This window comes from Taudactylus pleione, unplaced genomic scaffold (assembly GCF_031769625.1).
Source record: "Taudactylus pleione unplaced genomic scaffold, aTauple2 ptg000228l, whole genome shotgun sequence".
NCBI lineage: Eukaryota > Metazoa > Chordata > Amphibia > Anura > Myobatrachidae > Taudactylus > Taudactylus pleione.
This window is the reverse complement of record NW_028284630.1, coordinates 1450059-1476836: the sequence shown is the minus strand read 5'-3', so window position 1 is coordinate 1476836 and position 26778 is coordinate 1450059. Positions and strand designations below refer to the sequence as shown.

The 26778-nt window shown below is 41.4% G+C and overlaps 1 protein-coding gene across 2 annotated transcripts in view; it reads left to right on the top strand.

Moving 5' to 3' along the window:
* The window catches only part of DPYD (dihydropyrimidine dehydrogenase), a 1460234-nt gene that overhangs the window by 508289 nt on the left and 925167 nt on the right, over positions 1-26778 (top strand). For both annotated transcript variants that reach the window (XM_088479173.1, XM_088479172.1), the window contains exon 5: positions 8953-9114. In XM_088479173.1, the coding sequence (XP_088335299.1) occupies positions 8953-9114 (162 nt within the window). The remainder of the gene's footprint in view (positions 1-8952; positions 9115-26778) is intronic.

Here is a 26778-nt window from a genome sequence, read left to right as displayed (position 1 = left end):
CTAGGCATTTGCTTACAATGCCTAGGGCCGGCTCTGTGTATGCACTACGGTATATGCGCGCTCCTGCGGTTGCATGCAACGTCGTCAGGTTTGATGTGCTGCGCATCAAACCTGATGATATCGCATGCGGTCCCATTCATGTTAATGAAGGACGGAACGAGTGATTGTTCCGACGTTCATAACATCGCTCTGAACCCGCAGTACGATATGTTGGGCCGACATCATCCTGTGTGTTCCCACCTTTAGTTGATTGTCTATCTATCTATCTATCTATCATATAGTAGTGGTGTATACTGGGATTTGTGGTCCACCCTCCTTGGCTTTCAGAACAGGTGCTGTGATTGCAACCATGCTGTTCTTGGGTGTGGGCGTGTTATATAGGTTGTTTTAGTCAATGTATTTCATTATTCACTTTCCCTGATCAAAAAAGGCTGCATGCCATTGAAACATTGTAAATAAAAGGATTGTCATATATCTACTACAGATGTGTTGTTTTGAATCTTTGCTGATCATGCTGCAAACGTGCGGACGTATCGCGCCATGTGATTATTTGTTTCAAATAGAGAAGATAATGGGAGCGCTATTTCAGCTGCTGGTTTGAAAAGTGATAAAAAATGTATTCAACAATCAGTCAAATACATTAAAATAATGCTATACCATGGTACGCAGATGGAAATAAAATAAAGAGCCTATGGCCACACTAATAGTGATACAGTAGTGTATGCATCTGGTTTAAAGCACACAAATAAATATTAAAGGTATTGACAGGTTAACACAATTGACCGGTCTCAATAAGCATAGATTAGCAGCAAAGCATGATATTACAGTAGGTCTTAGAACAAACAGTCAATCACAGCAGATGTTAAAGCAGATAAGCAGGTTCGGGTTATTGATGTTATTAGCAGCAAAGCATGGCAGACAGTGGTATCATATAAAGGAAGCTCCGTCAATGCAAATATTGATATATGACAAGTAAGGTACTGTATATTACCATCCAGCAGCTTTTCCCATTCCAAAAGCACCTGTGACCAGATAGTTTTTACCTCTATCCTGATTAGGGGAGGACACTGGGTATCTTATTTAGTGCTATGTCCTGCCAGGGCCGTAGCTAGGGTAGTGCTGCCAGTGCCATCGCACAGGGCACCACAGGGCAGGGGGCGCTGTTTGGGCCTGTCAAATTTCTGTTTATTATCATTGTTGCTTGTAGCTTCCTCTTATTTCATCAGCAGCATTTCCTGACCTCTCCTATCTCTTCCCTGGCCCATCCCCATGAGGCCATGGCCCTTTTTTGGGTGCATTATGTCCCTTTGAAAAATGAGGGGGGCGCCAATACTCTTTCTGGCACAGGGCACCAAAAAGTCTAATTACCGCTCTGTGTCCTGCACTGCAGAAGCTTTAAACTGACACCAAGGTGATTCCGCTATGTGTACCATGTGGTCTGGAGGTGCTGGGGTCCAAGGCATACATACATGTTGGAGCCTGTTCTAAGCCTTCCACTCGATGGATTTGATTGAAAACTTCACAGAGGGGTGGAAATTGGTTTGGAATGCCTCATGGCAGAGTGCGCCAAGCAGCACTTTGACCAAGGGAGCCACCCGGGGACACTATTTTGAGCATTCCACTGGATGGATTTGGATTAGAACTTCACAGAGTGGTAACATTGGATCCCACAAGACATACTAGGGGGTTGAGGTCTAGGTTTGACTTCCCATTGGTGTATGCTGGGCAGAACTTGACCTCACATAATAAAATGTAATAACTTGAAGATTTAAATCCGGGCAACGTTGGGTACTTCAGCTAGTATATATATACGAGTATATATATATATGAAAAGGTGTGTGTATATACTAGGGGTGTGCACCGGCCACTTTTCGTGTTTTGTGTTTTGGTTTTGGATCTGGATCTTTCTTCGTGTTTTGGATCTGGAATGGTTTTGCCAAAACCACCCTTCCGTGTTTTAGGTTCTGGGTTTTGTGTTTTGGATCTGTATTTTTTTGAAAGAAAGCATAAAAACAGCTAAAATCACAGAATGTGTTGGTTTTTCTGCTCCTATGCTATTACTAACCTCAATAACCTTAATATCCACTCATTTCCAGTCTATTCTGAACACCTCACACTTCACAATAGTGTTTTTATGTCCAAAAGGTTGCACCGAGGTAGCTGGATGACTATACTAAGCGACACGAGTGAGCGGCACAAACAAGTGGCCCATCTAGTAGTGACACTGCAGTGGCAGACAGGATGGCAGTTTGAAAAACTAGGCCCCAAACAGTACATAATGCAAAGAAAAAAAAGAGGTGCATGATGGAATTGTCCTTGGGATTGTTGTATAAACAGGACATGCACACTTTAACAAACCAATCATTTCAGCGCCAGGGTCTGCCACACGACTTTGGCTGAAATGTTTGGTTCGTTTGGGCCCACACAAAACAAGCTGGCAATTAATTTGTCCCTGCACAAACTGGTTCTACGGAGGCAAGATGTCGTCCTCATCCTCCTCATTCACAGATTCCTCACCCTCTTCAGTGTTGTGTACATCCTCATCCTCACAGAGTATTAATTCGTCCCCGCTGGAATCCACACCTCTGTACATTCTGGAGGTTGGTCTCCCTGGAAGAGCTGATAAATAATTTTTATGAACATCATCTTCTCCACATTTTGTGGAAGCAACCTCCTATGCCTTTCGCTGACAAGGTTCCTGGCTGCACTAAACACTCTTTCGGAGTACACACTGGAGGGGGGGCAACTCAGGTAAAATAGAGCCAGTTTGTACAGGGGTCTCCAAATTGCCTCTTTTTCCTGTCAGTACAGGTACGGACTGTCTGACATGCCTACTTGGATGCTGTCACCGATGTAATCCTTTAACAGACAGACGCACGCTTGTCGCTGCTGCTTTGAGGATGCAGGTGCGGCTACGGCGCATACATTTCACAAAGACAGAAATTAATTCCTCCACCATTCTGTCAGTGGGGACAGTATTATATGCAGTGACAGTAGACATGTCAGAAATTGTTGGCATGTCCTTCAGGCTGGACCTGATGTCCAAACCGGCCCTTGACTTATGACACAGGCGCACGCTTTGCACTGCTGCTGTATTGATGCACGTGCGGCTACTGTGCATACATTTCGCACACAAACACAGAAAAAAAAGAATTGTTTATTTTTTCTGGAGTGCACTTTGGGGGTTACACCACCATTTAACAGACTTATGGGACACAGGCGCACGCTTGGCGCTGCTCCTTTGTTGATGCATGTGCTGCCACAGTGCACACAATTCACAAACACAGAAAATATTTTTTTATTTTGTTTGGAGAGCACTTTGGGAGTTACACCACCCTTTAACAGACGAGCCAGCTGGCCCTTTACTTATGACAGACAAACGCACGCTTGGCGCTACTTTATTGATGCACGTGCGGCTACTGCACACACAATTCACAAACACACAAAATAAATTTTTATTTTGTTTGGAGTGCACTTTGGGGGTTACAGCACCCTTTAACGGTCAAGCCAGCCAGCCCTTTACGTATGACACAGGCGCACGCTTGGCGCTACTTTGTTGATGCGCGTGCGGCTACTGCGCACACAATTCACAAACACAGAAAATAATTTTTTTTTTGGTTTGGACTGGAGTGTACTTTGGGGGTTACAGCACCCTTTAACGGTCAAGCCAGCCGGCCCTTTACTTATGACACAGGCACACGCTTGGCACTACACAGCCCTAACTCCCACCCTCCCTCTTCACTGTCCACAGCCGAGTGAGAAAATGGCGCCGACGCGGGTACCTTATATAGGATCCAAAACCAGCGAGACTCGGAAGGCGGGATGATGACATTTTGCCTCGATTTCAGATCCGAGTCAGGCGGGAAAAGTCGTGCCTGACTCGGATCGGCCTCGGATCGGGGGGGCTCGGGGGGGTTTGGATTTCAGAAATCCGAACCCGCTCACCCCTAGTATATATAATATATAGAGTGATTATACTACATTTGTATTCAAAAGTTTGGGAACACCATTTGGATGTTTTACTGAATATCTAAGTGTAAATAAGCTAACACAACCGCTGCAGGGGATTAAATTAAAACCGTTAAGATGCTATGTGTAAATGTTTAAGTATGCTTCCAGTTGTCTCATTAATACTTTTTGTAAGAACTTTACAAAATTACTGAATCTTTAGACCTTAAATTACACCATGAGAAGATACTGTGAAATTTTTTAACGACCTCTTATTATATTGGGTCTACTCTCAAGAACCATGGGTTCCTCCAGGGGCAGAAGATTGCATCAGCAGACACCATAAATCAACTCAGCGATGCTATTAAAGCCTCCTAAGCCCCTGTTCTGCTCTGGAAAGAGCAGATAGGGAGCCTATTTTGAACATGCACATCTAACCTGTGTGCTCACTCAGAACAGCGCTGAGGGCCTTGAGGAGAGTAATGTGTGCCTAGGAGTGCAGGGTCCTCAGAGGTGAGGGAGCATTGCTGGGCTCTCCTTCTATATCATCCCTCTATCAGCCACACCCACAGCACTCACAGTAGTTCTGTTCCAATATGCTGCTTATTGAAGACTTTTAGAAAAAGGGCTATATATACGATGAGGTGGTTTTAATAAGCTGGTGCTTCTCGTCGGGTTTCAGCTGAAAATTGAAAGTGGCACTACCATTGTGTGTACAGACCGGCTTGCTTTACATTTAATGTTAGTGCCACTTTAAATTTTCAGCTGAAAACCACCTAGAGCTGAAAAGTAATTAACTGCCACGGGGAGTGGTTCTATACAAATAAATATAAAAGCTTCCAACTTGTAATTTCCACAGAAACATGACTAAGAAATTAAATTTGAAGGCAACTGGTGAAGCAGTGGTGGGCTGGTGCATGAAGGGCCCACAGGGGAACACAATAATAGAGGCCCACAAATGGGTGTGGCCAGTCACTGGAGGGGGTGTGTATATGTGTATGTATGTGTGTGTGTGTGTGTGTATATATATATATATATATATATATATATATATATATATATGTAAATCCGTTCTTGGTCTCGAACTCCCAATAACAATGTTTAACTGGTGCCGATGCCCTCACAAAAAGAATGTACAATGCACAGGTGCGGCACTTGTGGCATCTTGGAAACTCAGAGATAGGCTGGTGCAGATAGGTAGTGGTAAGTATGGAGGTGTCAGGGAGGTAGTGCAGAGATATAGTATTTGGTAAGGAGGGTAGTGCAGATAGGTAGTGTTGAGCCATCCAGTAACCCTTGCAATGCTGGTCAGTTTTGGGTAAATGAGACCACTACACATGTACTAACATTATGCCACAGTGTAGTGCATCTACATTATACTATACTATAGTGCCTCCCATATTATGCCACACTGTAGTGCCCCCCACATTATGTCATACTGTAGTGCCCGCACATTGTCACACTGTAGTGCTCACACATGCCACATTAGTGTAGTGCATCCACATTATACTATACAGTAGTGCCCCCCAACATTATGTCACACTGTAGTAGCCACACATTATGCCACACTGTAGTGCATCCACATTATATCACACTTTAGTGCCCAAACATTATGTCACACTGTTGTACCCACATATTATGCCATACTGTAGTACCAACACATTATACCATAGTAGTGCCCACACATTATACCACACTGTAGTGCCCACACATTATGCATCTCTGTAGTGCCCCCGAGATTATACCACACTGTAGTATCCACAGATTATGCCACATGTAGTACCCACAGATTGTCACCAGTAGTGCCCAAACTTTGTCTAACTGTAGTGCCCAAACATTATGCCACACTGTAGTACCCACCCATTATACCACTGTAGTGCCCACACATTATGCCACCTGTAGTGCCCACACATTATGCCGCACTATAGTGACCCCCATATTATTACACACTGTAGTGTCCACACATTGACACCTGTAGTGCCCACAAATTATGCTGCACTGTTGTGCCCACAAATTATGCCACCTGTAGTGCCCACACATTATGCTATACTGTAGTGCCTACACATTATGCCAACTGTAGTGTCCACACCGTGTGCTCAACAGCAGCATCCTCAGGCAGCCAGCAAAGAAGTAGTCATAGCAGCAGTCACTGCAGCAGTTGCAGCCTCACAATGAGTCACACCTATGAGGCTGCACTGCTGCTAAACTCTATGTCAGAGGAGCATGTAATGGGCTCCTCCAATCAGAGTCCAGCACAAACTCCTCTGACCCTACTGCAGAGACTACTGAAATTTATTACCCAGTAGTGCACTGCATTGCTGAGTCTTGACTGCAGTGTGCTCCTGCGTGTAGCAGCCGGTCGGCTCAGTCACAGCCTTGATGACTGACTGGCAAGCAGCTGCATTGCAGCCTTCCATAGGATCGGCACAGTAGGCCACGTCCTCCCGTGATAGAGGGTGTGGCTACAAATCAGTGGGCCCATCAAGGATTTCACCGAATTCCTGGCGGCCCTGTCCATGCCTGTGTTGAAGGCATGGCGACATCTGGAAAACACAGAAAACTATCTGCTAGAGTTACTTGTAACCTGGCCGGATAAACAAGGGTCATCTAACACAAAAGAAGTGGGTCCATGGGTTGACAGTATAGCATTGCTTAGACAAAAAAATATATCTGCACGCAATATTTGATAGAAAGAAACCTTTCCTATGACTTTGTCACAAATGTCAATGGCCTGATTTAGAGTTGTATGGTATTGCACATCCGCAGGGAAGCGGTTGTGCAATACCATACATCTAAAGTGCTAATGCAGCATTATGTGTCTGGTGTAAATACATGGCTACTGAGTCCTGACCGCATCACAGATCAGAGTGCTGCATCCTAACATGCAGCATCGAATCTTCTGTGAGACCATTGGCAGTCTGAGTAACCCTGCAGACTCCAGGAAATCTTTGTTGGAAGATGCAGCCCCTGTCCTGTTCACGCCTACAATACAAGTGCAACACTCCCCTGTTTTGTAGAACTGTCCCATGTCAATCATGCTGCAGATTGGCATGCGCAGGCCTCTCAAAATTGGAGTAGTAAGCAAACCATCGTGTTTGATAACTACTCTGAATCAGGCCCAATGTACAGTATGATTTACAGATATGTCCGCATACATCTATCCTCCGTGCGCTACAAGTCATGTTACACATAAATCGTGAGATCTGTGCGACTCGGTAGCGCTGAGCGTCTTTTCGTGCAACTTTTTACATTCAAATGCTTCATATTCATATGCGTCTTATTCACACAGCAATGTACACATTTGAAGGTAAAAAGTCGCACAAAAAGACGCTCAGGCTACCAAGTCACGCCACGGCATGGCGCAACTAGAAGGCTGTTTAACGCACAAGGAGGCTAGATGTATCAGGACACATCTGTATTCAAATAATTGCTTAGATAAGCCAATATAGAAATCAAACTAAAATTTAACTTTTTTTTCTTAAAATACAAAAGATACATTTGAAGAATAACGATCACCTTACCAACTACCAAAAATAAGGATAAATCCATTTATACTTTGGCTTTGATTGGCAACCAATGGCAGGAAAATAACACTGAGTGGAAGGAAGGTGGAACCGTTTGTATATTTCTGCAGGACACTAAAACAAGATAAAGGTTTTGTGATACCCTTTACATTACTTACTGTTAGCTTGCTATAAGAAATGTGGAAGCTAACTGACTATTCCCAACCTTTTGCACATGCCGCACTCTGTCATGTTTTATAATCAGTTTAATTCAGCAAATAAATAGAATCTTAATATTAATATGTTCAGAAATTTTCCATGTTAACTTAATTTTACTTATAGATATTCTGTGAAACCAGCGGTGCCCAACATTTGCATATAACTGTGTGTGTGTGTGCGTCTTTACATGGATATAACTTTGCCATTTTATCACAGGCATACAGCCAGTGTTGGACTGGGGCTTGAAGGGCCCACCTGGAAAATGTAGTGGTAGGGGCCCATGATTAAGGTTTGTAGTCATCCATCAGAGAGGGTGTGGCCAGCCATCAAAGATCACAGATACTTACTTAACCAATAGGCAAATCTTGGTGTACAGTAGTTTCTATAGAAGGGAACCAAGCCCCCATGTTGATCAGTGGTTCTGCTCCTCTAGGTAATTGAACGTCTAATAGAGTAACAATCTACAATTTGAGGTCTGGAACCTGACACCTAGAAGAGGAGGGTGGACCCACAGGCAGTTGGGCCCACCGGGGATTTCCCCTGTACCCATGTGGGCCAGTCCAACCCTGCATACAGTTAAATGTCTAAACCAGGCAGGGTTGGCGCTACCGTTAGGTAAACCTGGATGGTTGCTTGGCACATCAGTGATTAGAGTTTTCAATGCCCCCTTTTGGAGCTCTGGTGGCTGACATGAAGGCGAAGCAGTCAGCAGCTTTTTACATGTGCTACTCTTCCATGTTCATGTTACACAAAGCGCTTGACTGTGATGTACCAGCCAAGCACTATACTTTCAATCCAAGGAAGAGATAGGGGTAAATTTATCAAAGTTTGTAGAGAGATAAAGTAGAGAGAGATAAAGTACCAACCAATCAGCTCCTGTCATTTTTCATATGCAGCCAGTAACATGGCAATTAGGATTGGTTGGTATTTTTTATCTCTGTCCATTTTCTCTCTCTCTCTAACCTTTGATAAATCTCCCCCTATGCTACCTGTACCTCCTGCCTGTTACGGATAGCAATGGGATCAGGACTCCGTGTGAAGTGTGGGAGCACAATATGGGCAATTTAAATTCTTCCAAGGTGGGTGCCATTCTAGGGCTATAAGACAAGGTCATATCACATATCACACATTTGTCCATATGAATAACTATATTTTTATTCCTCTCATACAGCTAGTAACAAAAATCCAGCATGACAACCTGCAAAAATGATTGCTTGCAGCACTGTATTATGTCTGTGTTACCATTACTGGATTTGTAATAATGACTTAATTCTATGTGCAGAACTACTACGGAGCTGCCAGGACTATCCTTTCCGATAACCCACTCGGCTTGACATGTGGAATGGTCTGTCCAACATCAGACCTTTGTGTAGGTGGATGCAATTTATATGCCACAGAGGAAGGTCCAATTAATATTGGAGGACTACAGCAATTTGCCACTGAGGTATGTAGTGACTGCTCATCATTTTGTACACTTGCAAAGACTCAAAAGGATTTTTTTCTTAATCTCTATCAGGCTAAATGAATATATAGCTCAGCACAATTAAGGGAATAAAGGAATATACAATGATAATAAAGAAAAACATGAGGGCCCTGAGTACATTTTTACAGAATATAATCTTATTAGTATTTTAAACAAACTAACACCAGGATTCTGAGCAATGTTTTATTCAGTAGCTGTTTCTATGCCAGTCTTTTACCAATTTGCAGGGTAATATGCCTCTGAAAGGCACTGTGCTATCGTTTTCTATGGATAATACTTTACTTTATATGCTATAGAAGCGTAATTGGAAGCTCTCAACTCTTTTAATACATGCAAATATACATAGACTCTAAATTATTTGTGAAGAGAAAAGCGCTATTATTTTCCTATGCTAAACACCTAGCTGCTTACTTTTTTGATCACCGGTCTGGGAGATGCTGAAGGGAAAATTCACCTGATCAGTGCTGGGTCATGGTGACATGATTGATGTCTTCATGATGCTGCTGGGGCTTGATGACGGATTCGCTGTGAATGGAGAGTGGGGTGAATGTTGGGAGAGTTCCCTTCATTTTTGTGTGTCCCGGGAGTCTCCCGGAGAGTCCGGTACAGTAGCATGTATGGCTACTCATCTACTGAATATAAATAAAGCAGAAGAGTACACTGCTTACAAACAGTGAAAATGTACAAACGGCGGTATGGAAAATGTAAGAGACTGGAATTTGTTAGGATTACAGTTGAAGCAGCACAAGGTGTGGCGTTATGGCATACGACCATACACCAGCCCACCTGACCACTGCTTACATAGATAAGAAGGACTGTTAGTACACCCATAGAAGGTAACAAATCTTAACACAACTTAGGACTATGGTGTTCTAGAGATGGCATGGTCACTGTGAACCACAGGGATATTTACTGCATGACAGTGTTATAACCAACTGTGCTGCTCTATGCCACTAATATGGGATGTAGTGTAAAGGTCGACATACATTATGTCAACCGACAACATGTCAACATGTGAAATGTGAAAAGTGAACATTGTCAGAATATAGACATTAGGGTTAAGCTGCAGGTGGGACGATCAATATTAGTCTGCATGAGGAGGCTCGTGTTAGTCTGTGTGTGGGGGTTAGGCTCTAGAGGGAGGGGTAGTGATAGGGGTTAAGGATTACTATTCGGAACCCTGGAGGAGGAACACAACTCTGACCTGGAAATCATGGTCACATGACCGCCGGGACCTGGAAGCCATGCTGGAGCTGCTGCAGTTCTCAGGAAAAGGTAAGTCACTGCTGGGCCACCAGAGATTATTGTCAACATTCTAATATGTCGACATTTCCTTCAACACGGTCTACATGATGAATGTCATAATGGTCAATGTCCACATTATGACCTGGTCGACAGGATGAATCTTGACATTATGGCTTTTGACATATCATACCTCTCCCTACTAATATATATATGGCACAATTACCCTTCTAACTATTCTACACAACCATAAATGTGACTCATTCTGTAAATATATGGCTCTATAATATAGTGTAATATTTTAGTCTGTACCATTTATCTTTAAAAGGGTTAATATTTCCCAGCTTAAATGCATCAAATTTCATCTTGTATTGAAGAAACTGTAATCAAGGTTTCCTGACATTTGAAAAGATCCTTTGAATGTAGAAAAAATGTTGCGCCAATTAAAAATATAATGATATGCTAAAAATGCATGTTGTAATTTATAATTAAGTGTTTGTTGTAAAATGTTGTTATAAGTGCATACAGGGTTAGAATAATAACATATTTTAGTGCAGTAAAATATTCTTATTTAATATCACCATTTTTGTCTTGTATTTTAGGCTAATCAACAACCTCTTTTCTAATATATTCTGAATTATACAGCATCTCTTTGTAGCTCATCACATTTATATGTGTGTAGTGTAGTGTACATATGCACATACTGTAGATTTATGTTTGGGAATATAATTTCGATATCTGTACATTCTTATATCTCTCAATCGGTCTATCTATCAATGTATGTGCATTATCTATCTATCTATCTATCTATCTATCTATCTATCTATATATCTATCTATTTATCTATCTATCTATCTTTGAATAGGTGGAGCAGCCATTTGCTTTTAACTGAATATCACATGAGTGAGCTGAGTAGGACTGTTCTCTCTCTCTTTTTATATTTGTATATAAATATACTGTATATATATGAGTGGGAGTTACACCTACTGCATTAAAATTGACAAATATTCTAGGTAATTATGGAACATGATTTGTATGAATGCTTACCACATATTGTGCTGCCTGTGGGATAGGATCATGTTCAAACAAGCCAATTTGGCTTTCCACACATGACTAGTAGTCCCAGTTTAGAGGAAAATGGTTTTATCAGTGAGTGCTGTAGCCGCTTTGCAAGTTTGCTACAATTATTATTTATTACCAGTTATTTATATAGCGCACACATATTCCGCAGCACTTTACAGAGAATATTTGGCCATTCACATCACTCCCTGCCCCAGTGGAGCTTACAATCCATAGAGGTTTATTTATCAAGCAGTGAAAAACTTAGAGAAGCAGACTAGTGGAGTAGTTGCCCATGGCAACCAATCAGCTCCTACCTATTATTTTATAGACTGTAGTTGATAGATGTTACATCAAAGTTAATTGGTTGCCATGGGCAACTTCTCCACTGGTCCACTTCTCTAAGTTTTTCACTGCTTGATAAATAAACCCCATATTCCCTACAACATCCTCACAAACATACACACAAGGGTTAATTTTTGTTAGGAGCCATTTAACCTACGAGTATATTTTTGGAGTGTGGGAGGAAACCGGAGTACCCGGAGTAAACCCACGCAGGCACAGGGAGAATATTCAAACTTCATACAGTTAGAGCCATAGTGGAAATCATACCCACGACTTCAGCAGTAATGCTAACCATTACCACGTCTGCGTTGTTGTCAATTGTCAAGAAACCAATTCCTATATTGCATACATGGTATGTGACATATGTGGAAGCATCTGAGACCACTGGTCCCCAGCCCATTATGGGGAATCTGACAGCTACCATTTTAGCAGTAATATGGTCTGTGTTCCTATAGTTTTGGCTGATTCTTTGGATACTCCATTTCTAAGCATGGCTGGATGTTAACAGCAGTGCCCAGCAATACACCTTACACTTATTGACCCCTTACCAGGATTTATTTGGCACTGGAGTGTCTCAGATGAGCACTGATGTTCAGAATACAATCTACCATGGGTTTTTAGAATCCTAGAATCCAGTACATAGTTGTCTCTAGTTTGGCAGTATTACATATTTGCCTATACTTCTGGAATGTCTGGGAGACTCTCAAAAATCGTAAATCCTTCCAGAATCCTGGTACAGGAGCAAACCCGCAGATGGATGAAATTTGCATAACTGCACAGGGGGGCGATAATGACATGAAACACCTCATTAAGATCCACATACAAGACTCTTGCCCCCCTCCCCATGCATCTCATCTGCATTTTCTAGAGATCCAAAAAAGAGGCAATTGTTCAGTATTATGACAATGGTTAACTGAACAATGACAGAGAGATGACAGAGAGATGTGACCTTTTGCACTGGAAGTATTTGCTCTTTACAATATGAAAAACAAGCCCCTTTTTATGTCTTTATCTTTAGACAGTGTCAGACTGGGGCATGAAGGGCCCACCAGGGGAATGCACTGGTAGGGGCCCATACTTAGGGGCGTGGCCATAGGGGATCCCATACTATAGTATGGGGATGTGGAATTTATGAAGTTCATCAAGTTCCGAAAAAGCTTTTTTTTTTTTCGAATCTTGACAGTGATACTATATGCCATCCTGAGATGACGAACAGTACCCGATACAGCAGAGGGATCTGAAAATATCCCTCCCTGCTGTGTCCTCCTACCTTAATAAAGCTCCCTTCAGGCTCTCCAAGCTTTCTTACTGTGAGCCGTGAACAAGGGAGAGGGTACAGCAGCGGCGGCGGGGGACTGGCGCTGTGGGGCTGAATGTCTGAGCGAGGGTCACAGACTCCTGCAACGGCGGCGGGTCAGGGGACAGACAGTGGGGTTGGCCGGGGGTGAGTGGGGAGGTGCGCCAGAGCAAGGAGGTGTGTGAGCGGGCAGGGGAGGGGGACTGGACTCCTCCAAATTCTCCAAATTCTCTCCTGCTGCTTCACTGTCTTTTTGCAGGGGATATAATTATCACAGGAGATATTTTTCCCTTAATTAATAGACCCCTTAATGTGGTAGGTTTTATAGTATAAATAAATCATATGCCTTGTTGGGCTTCTATATTATTCTTACACATGGTAAGTGTCTTAATTGAGAAAATTCTAAATAAAACAAAAATCTGTTATTTTCAAGTGTAAGCAAGAAGCACAAATTATTTTTTATTAGTGTTTATAAAAAATGTAAAACAAAAAAAAATCACATTTGCTTTTAGTGCACTTTATTCCATTGAAAAACATAGCATTGGTTGTCCTTGGCATCTAGATGGCTGATTATCCTTCAGATGTGGTGAGATCAGCCATAACTGCTCATATCAATAAGTATAAGTAATCTGAATTTCAGTGACAATTTATCTGATATTATTCATTAAATAATTTTACACTTGATCTAAGGAAGCTTTTCTGTTTTTGATAATACCCCTGACTGTGCATTGATCAATTAGAGACCATCTGTAGTGTGTAGGGAATTGGGATGGAGGTCACATTTGTGTAAGACATTCATCTACAAAGCAGTGCTCTCATAGGACTTAATAAATAAGGAGACATATCGATGCATTAAATATTATCCACTGTCTGTCTGTTTTTTGTATTGTTCAGCACTAGTTATTAATTTTATTTATATTAAAGATAGTCTCGACTTGTTTTATTTCCACCACAAAAAAACAGTAATTTACAAATTATCTTATCACATATGAGTTTGCTTAAAGTTTGACTAAAATCCAGCCATTAAAAACCAATTCTGTATTTGTACAGTAAATGCTGTATACCACCAAATAACAGGTGGATTTTGCTGCAACTGCATTTTAATTTGTTAAATGAAGCTGTATAATGACATGAATATAATGCAGAGCTACTAAAATTTGCTATTAAAATTTGCTATTTGAAAATGCTTTGTCACTACAGCTTAGAGCATTTCACATTCTAAATATCGTAATGAACACATGCTTCATTTTAGCAATAATGGAAAACTATAATGGCCCAAAATGCTGCTGAATATAGAATAAAAAAAATATATATATACAAAATCCACTCTCATCAATCAGTCTGTTTTATTTAGTCAATGGCTGGAGAGCTTAAGATTGCAGTTACTGGTCCTGTTTTATTTGTGCTCTGAGCCATCACCCAAAGCCATGTTATTATTGATCCTACTGCAGCTGACACTGATGCTGACATTTCTATGCTAGACATGCCTGTCACGGAGACACTGCATTTGATGTCGCTGCCAGTGTAAGGATGACAGGGCTGTAGAGGATTTTGTGGCTGGTGATGGTGATATCTGTAGCAAGTGTGTCCAATACTTGAGGCCTTTTTCAGCATTGTCTGTGTCTTAATTAACAAGGATATTTGTCAGCATGTACTGACTACATTCATTAAACCTGATCATTGTGATCATTCTAAAGGAAAGTTGAGCATTAAACATACCGTACAGTAGTTGAGTGTGAAATTACTTCCCTGACATTAGGAAAATGAATCATTCCAATCACATGGGTTTATTTTCATAATCTAAGTGCAACCCAATAAGTCGATGTGTAGATCAAATGCTGTACAATACTCTTATTTACAAAGTTCCAAACATGCTGAATATAAGTAAAATTGCAAAAGTTGCATGTCAAAGGTCCAGCAGTCTCACAAAGCAACTCATAGAATAAAGAAAAACAAGTGTGTGTGTACAGTACAAATATATAGTGTATATACATATATATATATATATATATATATATATATATATATATTTAGAGAGCAAAAAGAGGAGCACTCACCAGGTTTTTAGCACATAAAACAAGTCTTTGGTGTTTTTATTGCTTACACATATCCAGCATCCAAGGTAAGTCTATTGTCAAACGTTTTTGGCCCCTCCAGGGCGATCATCAGAATGCACAGCCTAATGCACAGAGCCAGCATACACCACATCAATCTCAGCAGCAAAGTGGACCCATCCCCATGGCCATACAGTATATATACGCAATGCACTGAAATGGCGCTAAAAAACACCACTATTATGTATGACATCATTCTCTGGGTCTCTCTATGTATTACGACCCCAAGTAGGTTGTGGGAGACACCCCAGTTGATGCCTTTGCTATTTGGGATGTGAGTGAAACCCTTTATAAATAATATATTACAGTGCATTAAAGTTCCCGGTTCTGAGGTCTGTCTGTTTGTTTAGGCTAATCTTTTGAACCACTGGATGGAGAAAGGTTTAGGTGTAACAAAAGGGAGCTGTGCTGTGACGATTTTTCTGAAGCAGTCACAGAAAATAAATGTAATCTTACACCAAGTTGAAGTACAGTAGCTGACCATAGTGCTGAAACAGCAAATTGAGAGCCAATCAAAGCTAGCAATGTGCCCTCTTGGCTTAAAAGCAGCCTAGAGAGGGGAGGGCATCAGGGACTGGAGCAGGATCATTTCTGAGGCAGACACAGGGCCTGATACATCTTTGGGAATAGCGTAAGAAACAGCTAGTAACTGTGCATCTTGGTAAAACCACTCTGCACTGCAGGTGGGACAGATTTCAAATGTGCAAAGAAATTTAGATTTGGGAGGGGTGTGTCCAAACTGAAATCTTAATTCCAGTTTAAAAATAAAACTGTCCAGCATTTGTAGTCTACATGCAAAAGAAACCAGTATTTACCCCACATGTAAAAAATTTATGTATTTGTACTCCTTGCATTGCAACATGGTTTGCCCAGGTACAGAGTTACTTTCTCCATCTTACTCTATTCTCAAATCTGAATCAGGCCCAGAGAATGAGAGATAGCCTCCAACAAACCCATAAAGATGCTGTGATGCAGTCATAGTAGCCAAGAATTAGCCAAGGGAAGCATAGCTGTCAGGAATTTAATAAAAGAAACAACCATTGGAACACCGGGATGCGGTCATAATACCAACCGCGGGGAATCCCAACACCTGTCAGAATCGTGGCACCAGAATCCCAACACCTGTCAGAATCCTGATGCTGGCACCCCGACCACTGGCATCCCATTAGGGTTAGCCACTATGGGGATGTTTAGGATCAGGCACTAAGGGGGGAAGGTTAGGTTTAGGATGTGGGGAGGGGGAGGTTATATTTAGGAACTAAGGGGGCAGGTTAGGTTTAGGTACCAAGAAGGAAATGCTAGGGGTAGGGAGGGGGGAGGGTTAGGATAAAGACCGACAGGTGTCGGTATCCTAACCCTGTCGGGATGCTGGCATCGGGATTCTGACCAACGGGATCCCAAGCATCAGCATCCCGTACCCAACCCAGATTACTATGCTGCTGATGATGCTTACAGTAGCTGTAATACAAATCTCTCATCCAGTGGCCAGGCCCCAGCCAGCTGCAGAGCAGCAGCAGTGGGGGTTGTGATGACACTGTTGAGGTGCAGGGGACAGGAGCGAGAACAGGGGGTTGTGGTGTGATGCAGGGGACTTTGGTAAGAAGCAGGAGTGAGAACTAGGGGCATGTGGTGAGATGCAAGTGGCTGCTGTGAAATATAGGATGCTGTGGTAAAATGCAAGGGGCAGTAGTGAGAAGTAGAAGGCTATAGCGAAATGCAGGGGGAAGGAGTAAGGAGCAGGAGACTGTTGTGAGATGCAGGGGACTGTGGTGACATGGTGTAGATTGTTATGAGATGCAGTAATGTTCCAGCACAGCCACATGCCCACGGTGAACAGGAGGCACCTCCCATGGAAGTCAGCTCTGTTCTCAGAGGCGGTAATAAGAAGCAGGAGGCTGTTATGAGATGCAGGGGTCTATGGTGACATGGCATAGGTTGTTATGAGATGCAGGGGTCTGTGGTGACATGGCATAGGTTGTTATGAGATGCAGGGGTCTGTGGTGACATGGAATAGGTTGTTATGAGATGCAGGGTTCTGTGGTGACATGGCATATATTGTTATGAGATGCAGGGGTCTGTGGTGACATGGCATAGGTTGTTATGAGATGCAGGGGTCTGTGGTGACATGGAATAGGCTTTTATGAGATGCAGGGGTCTGTGGTGACATGGCATACTGTAGGCTGTTATGAGATGCAGGGGTCTGTGGTGACATGACATAGGTTGTTATGAGATGCAGAGGACTGTGGTGACATGGCATACTGTAGGCTGTTATGAGATGCAGGGGTCTGTGGTGACATGGCATAGGTTGTTATGAGATGCAGGGGTCTGTGGTGACATGGCATAGGTTGTTATGAAATGCAGGGGGCTATGGCAAGATAGAATTGCTCCCGTGCAAATCTGGGGCAGTTCACTAGTACACAGTATAAAATAAAGTTCCTGGTAGCCGTCTGTCTGCTTGTTTGGGCTAATCTCGTTAAATATATATCACAACAATGGACTTTTATTTTATTTTGATACGTATTATCCGGTTTCTCCAGAAAAACTGATGTAAGCTCTGTTTATTGATACAAAATTTAAGTTTTTCCTTTTTTACCGTTCCTATTTCATTTATGTGAAAAACAATTCTTTAATTTCAAATAAATCCAATTCCCGGTAAGAGTCTGCTTTGGCATGACAATAAATAAAGCACAGGGACAGACACTTAATGTTGCTGGAGTTGACCTGAGTGGAGACTGTTTTGCTCATGGAAAACTTTATGTGGCCCATATGCATGTTGAAGTCAGGAGGAAAAAAATACTAATGTCGTCTACAAGGCAATCTTAGAAGACCTCAGTTAAAAAAAGGCTATCGCTGTAATTTAAAATTGCTCCCATGTGAAGCCAGGGCTGGACACTAGTATATATATATATATATATATATATATATATATATACTGTATATATGTAATGTGTGTATATATATATATATATATATATATATGTTTGTATGTATGTACTGTATGTGTGTGTGTATGTGTATATATATATATATATATATATATATAATTTATATATATATGTGTGTATATATATATATATATATACATATATATATATAATACACTGGTCCAGGACTCTGAATGATAATATGGTTACTTAGCTGGTTGCCCCCATAATGTCCAATAACATAGAATTCATCAGGTGCGACACTCCACGCTAATAAGGAAAACTTCACACACAGCTTTGAAGCTTTGTGTGAAGTTTTCCTTATTCGCGTGGAGTCCCGCCCTGACTATGTATATATATATATATATATATATACAGATACTGTATATTAAACTACATAGACAAAAAGATTGCATCATTTTGGTCAGTGGCTAGTGTTTACATGAGTCTCCATTTGTAAACAAAGAGGTTGTACACCCCTTTCTGCACACATGCACTCCTCCTGCACAACCTTATGCCCCCTTCCTGCACAAGTACATGTCCTCCTGCACACCAACATGTTTCCCTCCTGCACACTAACATGCCTCATCCTGCACAATAACATGTCTCCTCCTGTACACCAACATGCTCCTACAGCTGCACACCAACATGTCCCCTCCTGCAAAACAACATGGTCACATCATGCACACCAATGAGCCCTTCTCCTACACACAAAATTAGTCCCCACATTGCACTTTTTACTTATCCAATTTTTCTGGAGTGCTATTGGCTAATACAAAGAACCTGAACACCAGCAGCCAGCATCCCTCCTCCAGTTCGTGCAGTGGGACTGCAGCAGTCACATGACATAATCATCAGGTGGTCATCTGATCTGGAAATGCTGGGCTAGTTCTCTTCCCTTGTGGTTTATTAACTACTGGGAAGGGCAAAAATATGCACCACAGATTGTGCCTCCATCTATTCCAGCGCAAGCCACAAGCTCCACCTGCTTCCAGGGCTGCCATCAGAAATTCTGAGGCCTGGTACTAACAAAATAGGCAGGGCCCCACCCCCCTTGAGTATAGGGCAGAGTTGGTCGGAGTTGTGGATAACGTGGGTGAAGCTATATCAGGGGTGCTGCCTAAATTGGTGCGTAAACCAGGGATGGCTAGGCATGGTGGTGGGGGGTGGCACAGGGCAGGGAAGACTGGACAAGGGGGGACACGGTGCTGGGAATGGTGGACTGGATAGCAAAGGGCAGGGAAGGTTGGTTGGACTAGGGGGGCAATGGGCAGTAGGGGAGGGGCATAGAAGTCAGACAGGTAGGCTGGACAAGTGGGGGGGTGCAGGGAAGGCTGGCTGGACTAGGACAGGGAAGACAAACTGGCTGGACTATGAGGGGGTGCAGGGAAGACTGGCTGGACTGAGGGAGGGGCATGGCAGGGAAGGCAGACTGGCTGGACTGGGGGGCATAGGGAAGGCTGGCTGGACTGGGGGAGGGCAGGGAAGGCAGGCTGGCTGAACTGGGGGGGGGGAGAGCAGGAAAGGCTGGCTGGCTGAACTGGGGGGAACAGTGCAGGGAAGGCTGGCTGGACAAGAGAGGTGGGCCACAGGGCAGGATCAGCATACCTGCTTACCTGTTCTTCTGTCCTGAGAGAAGGGGGCCTGGCTGGCAGCGACAAGGAATGCACCAGGTGGCGGCAGGCAGGGAGAAAGATCATCAGCACTGTGACATATCAACCATGGACTGGAGCCGGGAGCAAGCTGTGATTATCTCACGGAACGGCAGCCAAGTATTATTATTATTATCCTTTATTTATATGGCGCCACAAGTGCCAATCAAGAGCAGCAGCTCCTGATTAGACAATCGGGAGAGTTCGCTCCTGATTGGCTGATCAGGAGCTGCAGTTCCTGATTGGCTGCAGTTCCATGAGCCAATCACAGCTCTCGGGACAGCAGCCAATCAGGATCGGCCGCTCTTGATTGGCTGATCAGGAGCTGCTGCTCCTGATTGGCTGCCATTCCGCGAGCCAATCACAGCTCATGGCCGTCTCCAGTCCATAGTTGATATGTCACAGCGCTGATGAGATGATCTTTCTCACTGCCTGCCGCCTGGTGCATATCTCGTCGCTCTCTGCCGGGCCCCCTTTCTCTCCGAGTCCCGGCAGACCCACCCTGATTGTGGCCCTGCCTGCTTCACCCATACTACACCCCTCTCATCTCGGATCTAATGCCCTCACTACTGAACAAAGATTTGTTATTGCATATTTTTATTATTATTATTATTATTATTATTATTATTATTATTATTATCATAATTTTTTTTGTGAATCTTGTTTCACATTTTAATCCATCAGAACAATGGCATTTTTAAACACATTTGAATGCTGCATTGTTATTCCCATGTGTATATACATTGGCTCCCAGAGATATTTGTTGAAGGTTTCGTTGACAAAGATGAGCTACTGTACAGGATCTGCTATTAATGCATTTATAAATCCTTTTAAATACCAGTATCAGCAGGATGTTATATGTTTATTAATTTCTCTGAGTTAATTTCCATTGTTTTGTTAACTGATGTGGAACTCCCCAAAAATGAATCCTTTCATAATTTCCTGTGAGTATTTTGGGCAAACGCATGCGTAATAATTTCATAGCACATTACGATGATGGTGGTGTGACAAGAAACCAGATACATTTTTTAAAGGTTTTTTTTGTACAATTGGTATTTTAGAATTGCAAGAAGGCACTAATAATTATCATACAAAATAATTCCCATAAAGAAAAGTCTTAATAGACTGATGAGGGTAATAATGAGTCAGATATCAGTCATCTAAAGTTTGAGCCATACTCTCAAAGAATTCAAGGGCTATATATATATGGAGCTGGCATGCTTTACACTTAATGTGAGTGCCAACTTAAATTTTCATCTGAAACCTGGTGACACTTTGTAAATATAGCCCCAAGAGTGCACGGGACAAACTTATTTCTATTGATAAGACTTATGGAGCGTACACACGGTCAGATTTGTCAGACTTGTCAGATTTGTCAGATGAACGACTGAACGATTAAACGATTTGAACGATTTGGACGATTTGACCAAAGTTTTGAACGATTTGAACGATTGAACGATTTTTGACTGCATTAAAATGAGTGGGATCGTCCAAGTCTGACTGCAAACCCATCAGATGTCAGATATCGTTATCTGACAAACGGGAACGCGCATCGTTGATCGTCCATCGTTCAGGCATGTCAGATATGAACGATTTTCCTTCAGATATGAACGACTGAACGATTTTTAAATCGTTATCGTCCATATCTGAAGAAAAAATCTGATCGTGTGTATGCACCATTAAACAAGCAAAAGAAAGTCCCAATATCCTTTTATAAAAAAAAAACCATTCCATCCAGCAAACAAACAAGGACACAAAAAATTACATACAATGATCCTAATTTCTTCCATCCAATTATACGACTATGACATTGTATGAATTCCAAGTTTTACTCTGAACATGATAATATTTATAAGTGTGCTACATAAAATTGGCGTATTGCTTACCGGATCTACTTGACACTGGCTAGTTTGACATTGACAGTGACTGATAATGGTCGATTGATCATCAATAACAAGGTCAACATTTAAAAGGTTGACACATTCTGAATGTCAACAGTAAAAAGGTCAGTTTTAAATGATCAACACAGTCAAAAGCTCGACATTTAACATGTCGACACATGCTTTTTTAATGATTTTTAGGGTTAGGCTAAGGGCTAGGTTCGGATTCGGCTAAAACGCCAAAAACAATTGTCAACATTTTAATGTTAACATGTTAAATGTTAACCTTTTGACTGTGTTGAGCATTTAACCCTGCCGACCTAAATACATGTCGACAGAATGATGGTCAACCTAATGACCATGTTGAGTTTTTTTTACTGTCGGCATTCAGAACAAGTCGACCTTCTGGGGTCGACCTATTGAATGTCGACCTTTATATACTTGACCTTTTGAGCCACACCCGACCATGACAATGACCATGCAATTATATCCTCTGATTACAAACGATGCGAAAACGCATTTGCACAAAAACTGGTTGTGTTGTAACCTCCAAAAAGTAACTTTGGGGAAATCTGTCTGTACCCATTAAAATACGTAACTGACATAGGTTATGAATGTAGAAGTATATTAGTGGCCCTAATAAAAATATTTGGGGTTCTACAATTGTGTCAAATGGCTGTTAAATGCATATTTGTAAGTGTTGAAAAATTATAAAAAGCTAATGTTTTTGGAGCAATTAATTGCTGTTGTTAAATTAGGGGTACATTAAAAGGGTTGCAAGTATATTTTTGAGTCCAAAAAGTGCACTTTTAATATTTTTTTTAAATGTTAAAAATACACCAGATGCAGCCACCTGCAACGTTCAAAACACATGTGCCATCCATACAGCCCCCCAAAATACCTGACCCACTCCTTTAAACTTATTTTTCATTACTATACTATATTTTACTATTTTTTCACCCCAAAATTGACATGTCATTATTGGCCAAATTAAGCTAATTTAAAAAATATTTTTGCCTAAATGTTAATAGGCGGGTTTCCAAAGGGTTCTGAATCAAGTCCCCACCATTTTTAAGCAAAAATAGTGATTTTGCACAACTTTTCACCTGCCGTTTTTTGTCTATGGGGAAATTGCGCGTAAGAAAACTTCGGGAATAGGATTGACGATACGCCTGTCTGAGTGAAAAGTTTGCACAAGCGAAAACTTTTCGCCAAACCGCGGCTTTTCGCGGCTAATTGAATCTGGCCCTAAGTGTGGATTGGTAAAATACTTTGTCCAGCTTCTGTCCAAGGCATTATTTGTTCATGACACTGAATTATTTTATAGGAATAATCGATTATAACCAATCAAAACGGTTGGGTACGGGATGCCGGCTCTCAGGATCCTGGGGCTTAGAATCCTGATGCCAGCATCCCAACTGGGTTAGAATGCTGACACCTACCGGTAAGTAGGCTAACCTTACTCCTACCCCTAAAAATAACTGTCCCTCCCTGCGGCCTAAACCTAACTCTCTCCCCCGCAACCTAAACCTAACCCTCCCCTCCGCAGCCTAAACCTAACCCTCCCCCCCTCGCAGTCTTACCCTAACCTTTCCCCTAGTGCCTAACCCCTAATCTTAACCCTTCCCTTAACCCCAATACTAACCGTAAGGATGTCAGCGATCGGGATACTGACACTGGGATTCTGACTGGTGTCGGCATTACAGCTCTGACATTCTGAGTGCCGGCATCTCGACCGCCTGGATCTTAACTAAATCCCAACCAAAAACAATATCTGGTCAGATTGTCTCTTGGGTGAATCGTTTTATTGCTTTTATTTTCTTTCATTATTTTGAGTAATGTACTGAATTTGCAACTCTGAATAAAGGATTACACGTGTAATATCTCATCCCAGCCAGCTCTTCCCATACTGACAGTGTTTGTTTTACATAACCCTATAAGCTGTGCATGTGTGTGTATAAGTAGCATGTTTATATTTCAGATGTCTGAAGATGGATCACCTAAGAGAATGGAGTTAAGCTTTTTCTTTTTTTCCCCTCTCCTCGAAACAATGATAGATCCCTTGGCAGAATGTTACATTTTAGAAACTAAATGCAAGCAATACCCATTAAAGTGTGATCTGTGTTTCCTTTTAGTCTTGTCATGATGATTAATAGACATAAATTATACCTTGATATATTGTGCTAAATATCTGCCATTTTTCTTTAAAATCATTAGAAATCTATTACAAAGGTTTGTGCTGACACCATGATTAATACCGAATGTTCGGCAAGGGATAAATATTGCAAGACTGTGACACTGTGATATTTGAAACGTATGTTTTAAATTAAAATGTAAAGATCTAACTTCAGGCATGTGATCATTCTTTCATTGTTGAATAAATTTGACATACATGTATACATGTATGTATATAAACTAAATTATGTATTGTACATACTACAGATGTAGTGTTCTACACTGTAAATTATTTGTTTATACAGTTGCTTAATTAGATCTTTCAACCTCCCGCATCAACACAAATGATCAAAACAACAGACTTAACCACTCCTGTAGCTGACGGATGTTTACAAAAACAAATATCAAAAAATCAAACGCTATTGCATGGTAATGTGGTGTTCCATTGTTGCGTGTGGATGTATTATGATTCCATTCATCTTTTTAGACTCGTGGAAACATTTAATAAGAGTTTATTTAGAGGGAACATTCAAATTAAAATCAATAACTTCCTTATTGGAAAACAATAAGATTTTTGTTTTGCCTTTTGTTCCCTCTAGTAATGTAAGTATCCATGGCTTTGCCGTCTCTTCCTCTGAATTAATATCTATTTTACTACTAATTTCTAGACCACAGTTTAACTGACTAGTGATCTCCAGGACTTGGCCCTCATCTATCTACCACCTTGAGAAACACTTAACACTATTTGTTTCTGTGGTTGGACTCACAGAGGCCTGAAGGATCACCAGTACATCTTAATATTGGAGTCTCCTGAAGAGTCCAAATGAAATCACAACCTGCAGTATGTCTACTGTTTATTCCATAACCCATATATCAAGCAATAATAGATTTTTTTGTACCAGCTATCAAAAAGTAATTGCAGTAACATGCTACTAGGGCCAATAGAATTTGACGACACACCAGTCAACTGGGTAGCCTGACCGGCTGATCTTTTCCTGTTTTACGTATTACATATTAGGTTTTTTTTATCTTTGGTGGCATTGTGTCACTGAAACACTAGAATTTCTTGTCACTGTACAGTATATCGTGGCAAATATATTTTTTTTGTGGTATTTTAGTGGAAAAGAAAACTTAAGCTTTATGGAGCTTGGTAAAGTGGGCCAGACTGCAGACCCATTTTGAAATAATTTTCACTTTCAAGTACAATTAGAATCCAGGACTAATTGCAATAGGATTTTGACTTTCTGAACATTTACAGTTCATGTATGTAGCCCTGACATGCATCTCTGTTTGTCTTCCATTAGAATTAACATCTCTAAAATAATGAGCATATTATAGAGGGAATAATGCTGGCAGGTAAAAGCTAGAGAATGAACATCACATAGTATTCACAGAATGTCAAGACAGGTCCTATAAACCTTTTCTAATGCAAATTTAAAATTGAAAGTTTGACTCACTACATATCTTTATCACACAGTATGCCATTTTATAGCACCATAAATATTGGCTTGCAGGAGCTGGGAAAGAGAGAGAGAGCTAATTTCATGCTCATCCACTCATGCTCAATCCACACACACACACACACCATATTTATAATATATAGATATGTATCTATATATTATAAATATATATATATTTATATCTATATATTTATATATATGTGTGTGTGTGTGTGTATATATATATATATATATATATATATATATATATACATTATAATATGAAAAAAATATTTGGCCACACCTGGTAATTATTGAACTTTGAATTGAGGTGTTTCAATTAGATCTGTTGCCACAGGTGTATAAAGTCAAGCACCAGCCATGCAGTCTCCACTCTTCTCTGTTTGGCAGTCAGATTGGTGAGCTTGGGTTTGGCGAATGCCAGGAGAACATTACCTGCCTGACTGCATTGTGCCAACTGTGAAGTTTGGTGGAGGAGAGATAATGGTATGGGGCTGTTTTTCAGGGTTTTGGCTAGGCCCCTTATGTCCAGTGAAGGGCAATCTTAATGCTTCAGCATACCAATGCATTTTGGATAAATCTATGCTTCCAACTTTGTTGCAACAGTTTGTGAATGGCCCTTTTCTATTCCAACATGACTGTGCTCCAGCGCACAAAGCAAGGGCTAGAAAGACATGGTGTGATGAGTTTGGTGTGGATTAACTTGACTGGCCCACACAGAGCCCTGACCTCAAACCCATCAAGCACCCTTGGGATGAACTGGAATGGAGATTACGAGCCAGGCCTTCTCTTCCAACATCAGTGCCTGACCTCATAAATGCTCTACAGAATGAATGGGCACAATTTCCCACAGAAACACCAAAATCTTGTGGAAAGCCTTCAAAGAAGAGCGGATGCTGTTATAGCTGAAAAAGGGGGACAAACTCCATATTAAAGTATATGTCTTTGAATACAATGTTATTACAGGGAGATATATATATATATATATATTTATATTGTGATAGAAGCACTGGAGAAGTCTGGGATGGCATATATGTGTGTCCCAGATTCCTATCATATGTGTTTTCAAAACCCTAGGAACAGTCTGTTATGCCAAACAATACCAGAAGTGTTGGCTTTTGGTAAAAGCCAGATAATGGGTCCTAGGGATGTGGATGTGAGAAGAGAAGAGAGGGCTCCATCCACAGGCCATTTCAGGTGTTGGCCTTTCAGTCTGAGAGCAGGCTGATCAGTAGTTGCACCTGCAAGTAGTTCATGTAGCTGTGTTAAGGTTTTGGTTCAGTGTGTCACATACCCTGGGGAGAACAGACACTGAGGTTTGTTCAGAGACACTGTGATATTTAAAAGTGCTGTGTTTGTGTCTGTGGTAAGACAGTAGGCCCTGCCACTTGTAGAGAGGGAATAACCTGTCTAGTTAGTGCCCAGACAGGCTAGGATTTATTTTTATGTTTTGTTTATTTTGTTGTTTATATTGCAC